The following is a 15,740-nucleotide window of genomic DNA, read 5'->3' on the forward strand; positions in this document are numbered from 1 at the left end:
TTCATCACAAATATACCTGACTGAGACTATTTGAAACATATTATCCCTAGGAAGATTTCTAAGGAGGGAACTGTGGTTACCCACACTTTTTCCTATATTCTGCATCATTTGCTGAGGCTTTCACTTGAGGGACTCCCCTTCCCCCACTTTTGTCAACAACCTACTTTAGTTTGTAGTGATGAGAGAGTTGACCAGGCAATGTCAGTAAATCAACCACTTTAGCTCATAACGAAGTTTCTGTTTGGTCATGTAGCAAGTGCAAAAAGGGGGAGATAAGAAAGTGCATATATGTGCGGGCATATGTACAAACAGCAGAGAACACATGTATTCTCTGTCAAAAGGTGATGATTTACTGAACACAATTCCATTTATCTTAACTGTAAAATTTTTACACAGAAAATGTTCCCATAAGAAAGACTAGTTTCGTGGGTACATGCAGTACGGATAGAATATGAATTTACTCAACAGATTTTAAAAATTAATCTAATTATTAGGAAGGTGGACAATACTTTAAAAGATGATCATATCTTGGTTCTTAGGACTACATCATATCAATTTATTCCCCGGAAATGACTGTTCTAGTCAGAATCAAGTATTATTTATTCTTTAATGTACTCCTATGGCTGTTATATCTTTACCCTAGCATTTTCTTTACCCAGAATATACCTTTCAGTTCTTATACCTCCCTTTCCACCACCATCCCCACTCCACCTCATCATGCAGTATTATTTTACAGTACTCCTAAAGCTGTGTTTCTCAAAGTGCAGTTCTTACATCACCTATGTCAAAATCATCTGGGAGTGGGGAGCTGCTTGTTAAAAATACAGATTTTTCATTTTAGACTAAATAAATCAAATCTCCTGGGTAGGATCCAAGAATCTAATTTTAATGAGTATCTTAGATTTTTCTAAAACAAGATTCTTACAAATGGTAACACTTTAAAAAAAAAATTACCAAAGTTTTCAAAATCATTTGTACAAAGGCAGAGAGTTACAATTGTGATAATTAGGAATGAAATGCAACTCATGGATATATATACCCACCTGTAAAAGTGCTGCAATAGTACCAAATGAATGCCACAGCATGGGTGCAAGGTCAGGAACAGATTCTCGCTTCTTACTTAACTCCAGCAAAGCATTTTCCCTCGTCTCAGGACTGGACAGCTCGTTGATCCACTGATAGATCTTTTCTCTATCCACCTGAGCCAGTGCAGTAGGCACAGGCTTCAAGTGAAAATAAGAAAAGTAAAAGTAAACATGTGAGTTTCATCAGCATCAAACCAAGTCTTGCTCTGCTGTAGCCTTTAAAGGGAATATATTTTTTTGTAAATAACAGGGCATCTTTTCTAGAAACACATACTTGACATAAACTAATTAAATCTATCAAAATTTAAAACACACACTCCTTAATAATACCATATTTAGAAATTTACCCCCCCCCCCCCCAAAATTTACCCTACAGGTATACTTGGGCTGTACTGAAGACATATCAGAATGTTTACTGTTGTACTATTTTCAAAGCAGAAAACTTGATATCTATCAACATCTATCAAAAAAAGAACTGGTTAAATATGTATGGGTACATCTTTATTTAGAATACTACATAGCCCTTTAAAAAAGTTATCTCTATACTGTGCTGATACTAAACAAGAAGCAAAAAAAAAAACAGTGTAAAATAGCTTATATGCTTCCATTAACACACACATGTATTCTTACATATTTACATACAACATTTCTAGAAGGACACATAAAAAACTGCTAACAGTAGTTAGCTTTAAGGTTAAAATCTATATGGGAGACTTATTTTTCATTGTATACAATAAAATCTTTTACATACAGTTTAAATTTTTTTAACCACGTGACTATCATGGTTTTTGAAAGAAAAAGTCATCCCCCTACTGCTCTTCATTCCCTAGTAACTCCAGCATCCCCCTCCATGAAGGAGAAAACTTACATAAATTGGAAAAGCTCCCCACTCTAATGATTCTTATACAGACTCTACCTCCATCCCTTGGAGATTTACTCACTACTTCAGTTCAGTTCAGTTCAGTTCAGTCGCTCAGTCGCGTCTGACTCTTTGCGACCCCACTCACTACTTACTCATGTACAAACTATATAAAGAATCTTTCATTACTGTGCTATAAAGAATCTCAATATTTCAATAAAAATTTGAGCACTTCCATAATTCTTCACATTTTCAAATAGGCTTGGTTAAGTTCCTTAATTATTCTTACCTGGAAAGTAAGATCAAAGACTAGAAAAATGATTACCATTGCTACTTCAGGCTCTAAAGTCCTAACAAATTCATGGCGATTTCTATCCCTAGCCCAATATTGTTTCACTTCATTCCCTGCATCCCCCAACCATGAGGAGTAGATAGACAGAAAAGAGATCTACACTTGTAGATGAGACTCATAATGCTCAGAGGAATTAACTTGCTCAGCTCACCCAAGTACAAAGTTGCATATTCTAATCTTTCTTAAACCATATTACACAGCTTCTTACAGTATTTATTTGTTCCCATAACACCATAGTGTGATAGAATACCGACCAACCCATCCCACATGATATAAAGATGAGGAACAAAAAGCTCAAGTGTCTTTGCTAAAAACAGAATGAAGTCTAAGGTGGACTTTGAGGAGTACCCACATTTACTCTACTCAAGCTGAAAGACCACCTTCTATAATTAGAAGCTCAATTAGATGCTTTTAGCTTACTGTTTATCATTTCTCTTGCGCTAGAATGAACCACAAGGTGTTCTGCTAAATGGACTATATGCCCTGCAACTTAAGTCCTCCTTAAGTGCCTCAGAGTAATCTGCTAAAAGCTGTTTTGTAATTCCCATCAGTGATGCTCAAGAAAACATGAGGTTCCTAAATGATGTAGAAGGAACAGGGTAGTTTTCTGATCCCCATTCCCAACAGCAAAAACAGTATGGTCCACGCATCTGCCTTTTCTACTGCCACAGACAGGCCTTCAACTTTAAAAATTATTTTTGGAAATGTAATTCACCAGAAGATAGGATGTATTTATTTAGAGTATTACATCACCTTAAAAGCTCAGTGAAAACAAGGGCTAAAATTGTAGCTTTGGGTTTCCTGCCCACAATCTCTTGGACAACCTACAATCCTTAAGAGAGCCCCAGGACAACGTTCTGGCAATACAGTATCTATCCTGATTAGTCATTACTCATTCCAGAGGCCTGTCATCCAGATACTAGCATCAGTAAGCTCCACCACCCTCTCCAGAGTCGATCTATGACTTGTATCCAGCACTCCTGTACCCTATCCTGTTCTGCAGAACTCTAGGTGAACACCACCAGGCTGCAATGGTAGATACCAGCTAGCATATAATGGATTCAGGACTCCAGGCCCTGTCTGCACATATTCCTGTTTCCAGAGCTGGTTTGACTCCAGCAGAGAAGACTGTGCCCCTGGAGTGATGCTGGCACACTAAAGGGCCAATGTCTGGTGGTCCCTAAGGCCATGACCACTGGCTGCCAGTAATACTCCACCTTTTGAAACTACTTGTGGGAATTTTAGCCTCTATGAGACTTTGGTTCTGAGAGCTAGGGAGGTCAGTCAGTTCAGTTGCTCAGTCGTGTCTGACTCTTTGCAACCCCATGGACTGCAGCACACCAGGCTTCCCTGTCCATCAACAGCTCCCAGAGCTTGCTCAAACTCATGTCCATCGAGTTGGTGATGTCATCCAACCATCTCATCCTCTGTTGTCCCCATCTCCTCCTGCCTTCAATCTTTCCCAGCATCAGTCTTTTCCAATGAGTCAGTTCTTCGCATCAGGTGGCCAAAGTATTAAGAGTTTCAGCGTCAGCATCAGTCCTTCCAATGAGTATTCAGGACTGATTTCTTTTTTGAAAGCTGAGTTTTAAGCCAGCTTTTTCACTCTCCTCTGTCACTACCATCAAGCGGCTCTTCAGTTCCTCTTCACTTTCTACCATAAGGGTGGGGTCATCTGCGTATCCAAGGTTACTGATATTTCTCTCAGCAATCTTGATTCCAGCTTGTGTTTCATCCAGCCCGGCATTTTGCATGATGTACTCTGCATATAAGTTAGATAAGCAGGGTGACAATAGGCAGTCTTGATGTACTCCTTTCCCAATTTGGAACCAGTCTGTTGTTCCATGTCCGGTTCTAATTGTTGCTTGTTGGCCTGGATACAGATTTCTCAGGAGGCAGGTCAGGTGGCCTGGTATTCCCATCTCTTGAAGAGTTTTCCACAGTTTGTTGTGATCCACAGTCAAAGGCTTTGGCATAATCAATAAAGCAGGAAAGTTCTTGTGGAACTCTCTGCTTTTTCGATGATCCAGTGGATGTTGGCAATTTGATCTCTGGTTCCTCTGCCTTTTCTAAATCCAGCTTGAACATCTGGAAGCTCACGCACGGTTCATGTACTGTTGAAGGCTGGCTTGGAGAATTTTGAGCATTACTTTGCTAGCATGTGAGATGAGTGCAACTGTGGGGTAGTTTGAACATTCTTTGGCATTGCCCTTTTTTGGGATTGGAATGAAAACTGACCTTTTCCAGTCATGTGGCCACTGCTGAGTTTTCCAAATTTGCTGGCATATTGAGTGCAGCACTTTCACAGCATCATCCTTTAGGATTTGAGCACTGGAATTCCATTACCTCCACTAGCTTTGTTCGTAGTGACACTTCCCAAGGCCCACATGACTTTGCATTCCAGGATGTCTGGCTCTAGGTGAGTGATCACACCACCGTGATTATCTGGGTCATGAAGATCTTTTTTGTATAGTTCTTCTGTGTATTCTTGCCACCTCTTCTTAATATCTTCTGCTTCTGTTAGGTCCCTACCATTTCTGTCCTTTATTACTCATCTTTCCATGAAATGTTCCCTTGGTATCTCTATTTTTCTTGAAGAGATCGCTAGTCTTTCCCATTCTATTGTTTTCCTCTATTTCTTTGCACTGATCACTGAGAAAGGCTTTCTTATCTCTCCTTGATGTTCTTTGGAACTCTGCATTTAAATGGGTGTATCTTTCCTTTTCCCCTTTTCCTTTGCTTCTCTTCTTTCCTCAGCTATTTGTAAGGGCGGCTCAGACAACCATTTAGACCTTTTGCATTTCTTTTTCTTGAGGATGGTCTTGATCACTGCCTCCTGTACAGTGTTATGAACCTCTGTTCATAGTTCTTCAGGCACTCTATGAGATCTAATCCCTTGAATCTATTTCTCATTTCTACTGAATAATCGTAAGGGATTTGATTTAGGTCATACCTGAATGGTCTAGTAGTTTTCCCTATTTTCTTCAATTTAAGTCTGAATTTGGCCATAAGGAGTTCATGATCTGAGCCACAGTCAGCTCCAGGTCTTGTTTTTGCTGACTGTATAGAGTGTCTTCCTCTTTGGCTGCAAACAATATAATCAATCTGATTTCGTTTTTGACCATGTGTAGATGTTCATGTGTAGAGTCGTTTCTCGTGTTGTTGGAAGAGGGTGTTTGCTATGGCCAGTGCATTCTCTTGGCAAAACTCTGTTAGCCTTTGCCCTGCTTCATTCTGTACTCCAAGGTCAAATTTGCCTGTTACTCCAGGTGTCTCTTGCCTTCCTACTTTTGCATTCCAGCGCCCTATGATGAAAAGGACATCTTTTTTGGGGGTCAGTTCTAGAAGGTCTTGGGAGGTCAGATGGTTGGTAATGTGGCCCTCATGAACCAGCTTAGAGAGGAGTTCTGCAGCCACTCTAACAAGGAGGAGGAGGCAGTGAGGGCAGTTTGGTACCAGAAAATAGCTGAGGTAGGGACCCTCCTTTTCATTACCCCTGGGGAATTCTGCCCCAGATTTAACAGCAGAAGTTAGTATAAACCCACTGAATACCTATGTTACTGGATGAATATAGTTATTTTTTGAAAGTGGGAGTTCATATACATAGGTCTTACTCTATTAGGCACTATCTTAAAAAAATACTTATCATTACCACTCTCATTTCATAGATGAGGAAACAGAGAAGTTATTTAAAGGTTAAGTGGCAAAGCCCAGGATTTGAATTCAGGTGGTTGGGCAGCAAAATCCATACTCTTCACTGCTTTGTGAATGCTGCTTCTCACTTCCTTTAAGATTAGGTCTAATCTAAAGACAACTCTCCAAAAAAACTATTTCCTGTGACCTAGACAATAGAGATAGGGAATACATAAAAACCACAAACAAAAATTAAAATACTACTGTTGTTAGTTCAGCAGAATGTGATAAACAACCAGCACCCAATATCATTGATACTAAGAGAAATTTTCTACTTAATAAGATTTGAGGTACTTAATAACCATCACTGTAATGGGAAGGGTCAATTAAATAGTTTGACATAATTCCCTATGTCAAATCAAGGCTCAGATAGGCATAATTTAGCTGGTGCTAGCCACCAACACCCATCCACACACAAATATACACACCCCTTCCCTACCTCTACCAACATATCAACAAGTAATTTTTTAACATCCAGTGAAGTTTAGTTATTTTGGAGAATAAAAATATTACCTTTTTTTTTGACCCTGAGGCTTGCAGGATCTTTAGTTCGCTGACCAAGGATTGAATCTAGGAACTAGAAGTGAAATCACTAGGAACTAGAAGTGAAATCACTGGGTTCTAACCACTGGACTGCCGGGGCATTCCCTATTTTTTAATTACACACTGATTTCCATATTCATTTATATTACTAGACAATTGATAAAATACTTTGTACATCATCCCTGAATAATATCCCAAGGCACAACTCTAGCATCTCACTAGATCTTTAATTTTATTTATTTATTTTTAGCTGCACTGGGTCTTTGTTGCTTTGAAGGGCTTCCTCTAGTTGCAGTGAGCAGGGGCTCCTCTTTGTTGCAGCGGGCGGGCTTCTCACTGCAGTGGCTTCTCTTGCTGTGGAGCACTAGGTGCGCGGCTTTAGTAGTTGTAGTATGCGGGCTTGGTGGCTGTGGCTCGCAGGCTCAGACACTTCACAGCACGTGGAATCCTTCAGGACCAGGGATCAAACCAGTTTCCCTTGCACTGGCAGGTGGATTCCCATCCACTGTGCCACCAGGGAAGTCCTCACTTGATCTTGATGGCAATATTAACTAAAAGCCCAATGCATCTGCCTCTCCTTCTGAAGCCCAAAGATTATTTAGGTACACCTTTCACAAAAATATTAGAATCTGAAAATTGATGACTTCCTAAAAGGGAATGGGATGTAAAAGAGAGGGTAGGGTAGATGAGGAAAGAGAGGGAACTGTATTGTACTTTAATTTAAAAAAAATTAATTTATGTACTTAGGCTGGGCTGGGTCTTTGCTGGCTGCTCGTGAGCTTTCTCTAGTTGTAGGGAGGGGGCTTCTCACTGCCGTGGCTTCTGTTTCAGAACACAATCTCTAGGGCACTTGGGTGTCAGTAGTTTCAGCATGGGGGCTCAGGACTTGTGGTTCCTGGGCTCTAGAGCACAGGCTCGACAGTTGTGGCACACTAGCTGTGGGCCTAGCTGCTCCATGGCATGTGGGATACTCCTGGAACAGTTCTCAAACCTGTGTCTCCTGCACTCGCAGGCGGATTCTTTACCAGTGAGCCAGTAGGAAAGCCCTGAATTGTACTCTTAAAAACATGGTTTCATTGAATGATCACAACAGCATGGTATCACCCTTGTTTTACAGCTGATGGAACTATGAGTAAACAGTGGGCAGATTTCCACCCTCCTCCAGTTCTCTATTTAAAGATCACCTCTAAAGATTCTTAGTTCAGTTGCTGCAATTCTTCTAATTTATAATTTACTAACATACCACTGAGGCTGTGCCTGATACAAACTCAATCTACTAGCACATAGCATCCAGTGACAGAGAAGCAAATTCACCTAACTTACCTTGTGGAAACTGGGGCTTCCCTGGTGGCTCAGATGGTAAAGAATCTGCCTGCAACGCAGGAGACCTAGGTTCAATCCCTGGGTTGGCAAGATCCCCTGGAGAAGGGAATGATTACCCACTCCAGTATTCTTGCCTGGAGAATTCCATGGACAGGGGAGCCTGGCAGGCTACAGTCCATGGGAACACAAAGAGTTGGACGCGATTGAGCGACTTTCACTTTCACCTTTTGGAGACTACCTAACTACCTGCACTAACAGCAGAACACTACCACACGAGCAGAGGTTAGCAATTTCTGAATCAAAAGTAATTTCTGGATCATTTCCTCAGAAAAATACACAACTGTAAACTGTCTTGCATGTGATTTACGTTTACCTAAAATTTACAAATAATTCCAGGGAATTTATAGAGTCTACCTGTAATCCATTAATAGACCTAGGATTAAGAACCTGTTTATCAGGTTTAAGAATAGGAAAGACCCTGGGACTTCCCTGGTGGTCCAGTAGTTAGAGGACTCTGCACTTCCACTACAGGGGGCCCAGGTTCAATTCTTGGTTGGAATGAGCCTCGACTGTGGCCAAAAAATTAAAAAAAAAAAAAGAATCAGAAAGACCTCAATTAGCAAGAAACAACACAGGTACCTAACTGGAATGCACACTAGATCGGGAGCTAGAAGTGGTTTCTTTTTCTTTTTTTAAATGTTTTATTTATTCGGCTGTGTTGGATTGTAGTTCTGGCATGTGGGATCTAGTTCCCTGACCAGGGATCAAACCCAGGCCCCCTGCATTGCAAGTCAGAGTCTTAGCCACTGGACCACCAGGGAAATCCCTAGAAGTGGTTTCAAAACAGTTTTGCCATTTCTAGAATTGTGTGACCTAGAATAAATCATTTACTTTTCTGAGCCTCAATATTCATTGGTTAAATGAGGGAACTATATTAAATAATTAAGTTTTAGTTGCCTCTAAAATCTCAGAACTTTCTTTCTTTAGTTAAAAGTGAGAGACTAAGTGGCTACCAAACAATTTTTATTGAGGCATAATTTGCATACAATAAAACTTTCACATGTACTCATTTAAGTATACATGTCAATGAATTTTGAGATATCTATATACCCGAGTAACCACCACTACAATCAAGATACATTACCAGACACTCCATTATCCCCCAAAATTCTCTATAGTTCTTTCAGTAAATCCCACATTCAGCCCTCCATAGACTAGGTTTGACCTTTCTAGGAACTTTTAATAGGAGGCAATATTTATCAAACATACTAAGTGCCAGTCACTGTGGATTACCTCAAATTATTCTCAAAATTCTAAAAGGAGACAGGTTCAGGGGATTTAATTTACTGGAGTTCACATAAGCAAGTATATGGCAGAATTACATTTAAAATCTAGTCTACTAATACTTGCCTCTAGAATCAGTGAAACTTACTTAGTCCACAGGACTGAAATCACAAATATCCCAAGCTGAAGAAATGTAATATTTAAGAACCCAATACAGAACTTTAACCTTGATATTCTGTTGCAGTTGGATATGAGTAAACAGTGAGATCAATGCACATACCCAGAAACAAAGTCATCTATGAGAAGTCTGATTTGGACTATTAGTTATCATCCTCAACACTTTCAAGATCAGAAACAAGATCAATTATATTTAATTATGTGCTCATATATAACCTGCTTAAAGTCAGTAGTCCTTTTCTTTTAATAGATTAAAGGAAAAAAAATGTTTAAAAAAAGTTTGTACTATCAAAATTCAGGAGGGACTCATTCTCTTCTTACCTGTCTATTGGTTTGTATGTGGAAAACGTTATTTCAAGTAAAATTTTTTCTTTCAATGAAGCCTAACATTCAAGAGCCAAAAAAAACAGCTGTTGGTTTTCTCATCAATGAATACGTGACAGTGAATACAAAATGGAATTAGACTGAAATAAAGATTATTTTCCAAAGTCTGGAGAAGGCTCAACACATGGCTTTTGGTGTCTATATAATGATGATACAGTAAGAAAACTCACTTTCTTAACAGTGTCAAAGGGAAATACCAAATTAGCTTAATATTCTTCTCTTTATAAAAGAAGGGCCAGAATGTTCTTCAAAATAACTTTTTAAAAATGGAAGTGAATAAACAAAGAAAACTTGGTCAACTTGCTTAAATCTTCAACAGGAGACAAAGAAGGAGAAGGAGATAGTGTCTAAATTAGATACTTCAGAGTGCATAATGTTCTTTTTACTTGCTAAAGAGGAGGGTATCTGGGTGTCCAGCACTGCTTCAACAAAGAGATATGAAATGACTAATGCAGCTGTTGGTTACATAGAAAGTGAGGGAAAAACAAGCGTTTAAGGATGTTAGAACTGCCACTGGAAATTTTTAAAAAAGCGTACACAGTGCATCTCCTAAAGGCTTACCTTTGGCTGTTTTAGATCACTAGCATAACATTCATTACAGAAGACCCATGGTATATGTGAAAATTTGTGGTTCTATTAAGCTGAAGCAAACTTCAAGGTCCATAGCAAGTGATTTGTTACTTTGCTGACACAAGAATTAGAGTCCCAAGGCTGAAGTCTGGGAGCAAGTCATTTAACCAGTGAATAAACCCAGTCAACCACTGAGCACTTTCTTATTCTTATTTAATACAATCCTGTGTGGTACTTCTATTTGTCAGTTTTGAGAATGTAATTATATTCTGTGATGGCAATAATGAAGATGTTAGGATGAAATATTCTGTAAAGAATGAAAAGAGTCTGACCTACTTGAAACTATTGGCATAATAAAATATTAAGAGAGTAAAAATTTAAGATATATCCTAAATGATCTCAATTCCTCCAATCAGTGAATAACATACTACATTCATATGTGATCACGTTCTCCTTTGATACTACTATCTCCCTAGATGAAGTCATGACTTATTTGCAATTTAAAAAAGAAATAAAGGTATACACAAATACAAATTTTCATCATTAGACAAAAAGTAAGCATCTTCTCAAGCAGTTTAGATTATTGCAGGCACTGTTGCATGTCTTACTGACACAATTTTTAGTCAGGAACACACACCATCAGAGGATGAGATGGCTCAATGGCATCACCGACTCAATGGACGTGAGTTTGAGTAAGCTCAGGAGTTGGTGATGGACAGTAAGGCCTGGTGTGCTGAAGTCCATGGGGTTGCAGAGTCAGACATGACGGAGCGACTGAACTGAACTGATACACCATCAGTGTCCCTTTACCCAGATGAGAACAATACAGTCAGTTTAGCTTAAAGGAAGGCACTAAAGGATTGGGAAAGGGGTGGCTCAACTTTTTTTGCTTCAGTCTCTTCATTAACCAAATATTCCAGTGAATAAGCGGTACAAATGAGCTTAGAGCTTTTGTGTAGTCCAAACAGCAAAACAGGTGAAAAAAGCATCAACAGTTCAATTTCTTAATAAAAGTAAGTCACTGTAAATTTAACTGAAGAAACATGCATTGAATATTTTAAGTAATGAACCAGAGCTTTAATGGCTGTTTGAAAGATGTATTAGGGAGCAACTGAAAGAAAAGAAGTTGAATAGACAGAGACTGCTGAGGCACAGGGGAAACAGCAGCTTGGTATCAAAGCCTAGAAAAATCACAATCAGATTCTCAGACACAGACAAGCCAACCTTAGAATTGTTTAAACCGTCCCCTCCAACCAGCAGCAACCTCATTTTCTGACTGGCTTCTTCTCATGTTAGTCACTGAGTCCTGTCCAACTCTTTGCGACCCCTCTGTCCATGGAATTATCCAGGCAAGTATACTGGAATGGGTAACCATTCCCTTCTACAAGGGGTCTTCCTGACCCAGAATCAAAAGCCAGGTCTCCTGCATTGCAGGCAGATTGTTTACTGTCATATTACATGTAAAGTGTGGAAGAAACAAAAAAGCTGGAGAAACTGCAGTCACCTAGTTAAGAGATTATATAAAAGGTATCTCAGCCCGTGGAAAGTTCCAAACACTTTAGAAACATGGTACCCGGAGGCAGAGACGCCACTAGCCCTGGCAATGACAAGGCTGCCTTTAACCTAGTCACACCAACTCACTTTTAAACTTTAAACTTAACTTTTGTTAAACTTTTTTTAAATTTAACTTTTGTTTAATTTTTGTCCTCTATTGAGGATTTATGTCATTTTACCTGGTAATGCAACTTCAGTATATTATTCTCTCTTTAAGCCACTTCGCCTTGATGCAACTGAAAAAAGTTGGATGAGCATTCAGAAGAGTATGCTCAAATCACATGATCCTGTCTGCCCATCACGGCTATTCGCTCAGTTGTCACCGCCCTCATCAATATCCAGGCATTCAGCAAAAATATTTGAGCCAGGAACTGTCCTGGCACTGAAGTAACCATGTAAACAGGATCTACATGATCCCTGTCCCTGACCTCAAAAGGGGTACAAATATGAAACAAATAAATGAAGCAAAACTTGGGAAAAGTTTAAGTAGAAGAGATGGAACGGTGGCCAGTTGTAGCTGGAGCCTGCAGAGCAATGTGAAAGTCAAGACTGAAAACAGGGGTAAGGAACATAAACGCTCAGGTAGGGCCTTGTAGGCAATGCAAAGTGTTTGGGTTTTACTTCAACAAAACGGGAAACCGCAGGATTACTTCAGCTAGGTTGTGTGTGTTTGTGTGTGTGTTTGTCGCTCAGTCGCGTCCGCGACCCCACGGACTGTAGCCTGCCAGGCTCCTCCGTCCATGGGATTTTCCAGGCAAGAATACTGGAGTGGGTTGTCATCTCCTTCTCCAGGGGATCTTCCCGACGCAGGGATCGAACCCAGGTCTCCCGCATTGCAGGCAGACTCTACCCTCTGAGCCACAGTGTATGGTTATTAGGAGTTTACACTGTTTTTCTTGGTCAAAGATCACGCTGGTAAAACGAGATGTGAAAAAAGGTTTTAAACGCAGAGGACCGTAAGTCAGACATCCTAACTAGTCACTTGTTCAGGTCTCGGATTTTGCATCTGTAAAGCAAGTGGTTTGAGCTAGAAGCCATTTCCTCCCCGCCGCGATGTGCCTAAGCAGGGAGTGTCAGATGCACCTCGGAAGTCCCCTCGCCCCCGCCAACGCCCGCACGCAAACGGCGGCCTAAAACTGTTGGTAGAGCAATGAATCAATGAATGGCCCCTCTGGGCCGCAAGGGAGGCGCTCCAGCCGCGCGACCAGGCCCCGGGGCCAGAAAAGAACGCGCTACGCGGAGCCAGAGGCCGCGAGAGCCGGCCGGCGGGGAAAGTGGGGACCGGCTCCGCCACAGCCAAGCTCGGCGAGGAAGGGGGCCGGGGCCTCGCGGGTTGAGGGCTGGAGGACTCCCGGTCTGCCATAGGGAGCTAGGAGAGAAGGCCGAAACGCGGGGCTGAGGAGGGGTTTGGGGCCCAGGCCGGGAAGCTCAGCCACTTACCGCAGCCGTCGCCAGACTGTGCATGTTGGGAGCGGACGCCGCTCTCCTCCAACCGCCGGACGCGCCAAGCCGCGTCCCAGCTTCAGCGCCTCTGCCGCCGAAAATGATGAGACGTCGCAGCCGCCATCCGCCTCCGGTTCGCTCCGCCCCCTCCGCAGCCCTCTGACCTTTCACCTCTGACCCCGCCCACACACCCTCTTCCCGTCCCCCCCGCAGCTCCTGGAGTTAACAACCCTCGAGTCTGTTTTGTCCCTTCAGGACTGGAAGGACACCCGCCCCCTGCTAGTGTCCCCCATCCCCAGCTTGGAGCAGGTATCTCCAGAGAGGGGCGTGAACTCTGACCTCCCTCCGGAGGCCAGTGAAGGGCGGGAAAAACCAGACAGTCCGGGAGGACAACTAGTGCGCATGCCCAACTGGACTCTGCAGGAGGGAAATGGTAGGCAGGCGAAAGTGCGTGAAGTAGAAAGTGCGCGTGCGTACTATGGTCAGGGCAGGGGGCGGGGCTACCTCGGCGAGATTTCGCCCGGTACTGGGGCGGGGAGAGGGCGTAGAAAGGGCGGGGTTTCCAGGCTTGCGCGCACGCGCTTCTCCTGGTCGCGTCGGGTGTGCGTGCGTGCGTGCGTGCGTGTTTGCGTGTGGTCACAGTTCCCGCCATCAGCCGCTCTCCCTGACTGGGGGAGTGAGCGGCCCCTCTCAGTGCCCGGTGTCCCTTCCTTGTTGACCCCCAGCTCCTCCCCCTTCACGCGGACTCCGAGCTTCCGGCAGGCCTGTCCAAAGCTCCGACTCGCAGGCACAGGTAAGGCGGGCAAGGCGAGCGTCTCAACGGAGCCGTTTTACCCTGCACCCCCCGCCCTCTCGCCCCGTGCGGTCCGCCCACTCGGCGTTCACTCTCCTGGAGTTCGCCGGCTGCTGTTCAGCCCGCCCCCATTCCCGTGACGCCCCCTGTCGCCTCACAGGTACTCCACTTGGCTTTCCCCCACGCTTTTCATCTCCTTTGACCGGGTCTTTACTGTCACTCGCTCCCCTCGCGACCCGAACCTGGCCCCTCTTTGCTGGGGGCTGTCTTCCGTCACTCGCCTCTTTGCGAGGCCTGCTATCTCTTAAGGTGACTTCCGTTGCCGCATGTCCATCGGGCCTTGGGATATGATACTGTTTCACTTTCTTGGCTATTTTTTCACCTCTCTCCTAGTCATCTTTCATTCAGAGGCATGGATTATATTTTTATTTCGTGCCTTTGGTTGTTCCCCATCTCTAGCCATGAGATCAGGTTGTCAGGTTTACCTAGTTTAGGTCATGATCTGTGAAAGGAAATAATAATTGATGACAAAATCCTCTGTCTAGAGAGTTGGTCTGTGGGTGGTTTTGTAATTCTTTGAAATTTAGGCTCTCTGTAAATGCCTCTTGGGGGTGGCAGTGTCTGGCATGCCTCTAACTGTAAGAGCTGTCTTAATAGAGGATGTCAAGTAGGCAATTGGATTATACTGGGGTTAGAGCTTAGCTGTAAGCTGGGTGCATAGATAAATGTGTGTATATATATATGTATATATATATAGACATCATCTGCCATGTTGATAGTAATTGAAGCCATGGATGTGGATGAAATTGCCTGAGGAGAGTGCATTGCTAGAAAGGAAAGGGACCTAGGATGGAGCGCTGAGAGATACTTGATGTTTAGTAACTGGATAGAGGAATACAAGTTTTGCCGAAAAGGTGAAAGAAGTTACCAATAATGTTGAATTCTGTTGAAAGGTAAAGATAAGTGAGGACTGAAAAGCCTGTTGACATCAAAGTAATCGGTGATCATAGTGAGAGATGTTTGATGGAATAAAATGGATATCTGGGTGCAGTCTTGTTCTCCTTTTACTGTTCCCTTCCACCCTAAGCTTTAGATTCTACCTGTATGTTGATGGTGAAGGAAAGGGAAGCCCGGTGTGCTGCAGTCCATGGAATCGCAGAGTTGGACACGACTTAGTGACTTAATGACAATAGAGGACTTGAGAAGTTTTATATCCAGTGTGTTTCCTCTGTTTTCTGCTCAAAATCTAAATAGCCAACTGTCTGCTGGACATGTTAATTTGATTTTTTTTTCCCTTAGGAGTTTCAAAAGAACATACCTGAAACCAGTCTTCTCTCCATACCTAAATGTGTTATCTTCCAGTATCCCATTTTATTAAGTGGTATATCCATTTACATAGTCTAGAACCTTGAAAACCATTCTTGCCTTCTCGTCATCCCACGTATCTAAACCCTCTTCAGGTTCTATTTATTGTATTTCCATTATGTGTCTTGGATTTATTTCTGTACATCTTCATTATCACTTTTGTAATTCAAGCCACAACACTTTTTCACCTGGACTTAATGTTCCTTATATTCTCATTTGTAAAATGGGAATGATCACCTTGTTGGACTGCTATAAGGGTTAAATGAAATAACCGTGGTAAGCACACCACATAAAATAAATAGCCAGTGAGGTTTT

At 42.2% G+C, this 15,740-nt stretch overlaps 2 protein-coding genes across 8 annotated transcripts in view; one reads left to right on the forward strand and one right to left on the reverse strand.

Annotated features, from left to right (window-relative positions):
• Positions 1–13,474, reverse strand: part of CNOT9 (CCR4-NOT transcription complex subunit 9) — a 30,617-nt gene extending 17,143 nt beyond the window's left edge. Inside the window, exons 1-2 of the mRNA XM_061148753.1 lie at positions 13,265–13,474; positions 1,044–1,223 (exon numbers count right to left, since the gene is read on the reverse strand). Of these exons, the coding sequence (XP_061004736.1) occupies positions 1,044–1,223; positions 13,265–13,288 (204 nt within the window). The 5' untranslated portion in view covers positions 13,289–13,474. The remainder of the gene's footprint in view (positions 1–1,043; positions 1,224–13,264) is intronic.
• Positions 13,475–13,882: 408 nt separating this feature from the next.
• Positions 13,883–15,740, forward strand: part of USP37 (ubiquitin specific peptidase 37) — an 89,159-nt gene continuing 87,301 nt past the window's right edge. For 6 of the 7 annotated variants that reach the window (XM_061148744.1, XM_061148750.1, XM_061148748.1 and 3 more), the window contains exon 1: positions 13,883–14,060. The gene's annotated coding sequence lies outside the window, so the exon portion shown is untranslated. Of the gene's footprint in view, positions 14,061–14,197; positions 14,221–15,740 lie in introns of those variants that run through there. The other variant, XM_061148749.1, reaches the window with a different exon arrangement.

Source organism: Dama dama, chromosome 8 (genome assembly GCF_033118175.1).
Source record: "Dama dama isolate Ldn47 chromosome 8, ASM3311817v1, whole genome shotgun sequence".
In the NCBI taxonomy this organism is placed as follows: domain Eukaryota; kingdom Metazoa; phylum Chordata; class Mammalia; order Artiodactyla; family Cervidae; genus Dama; species Dama dama.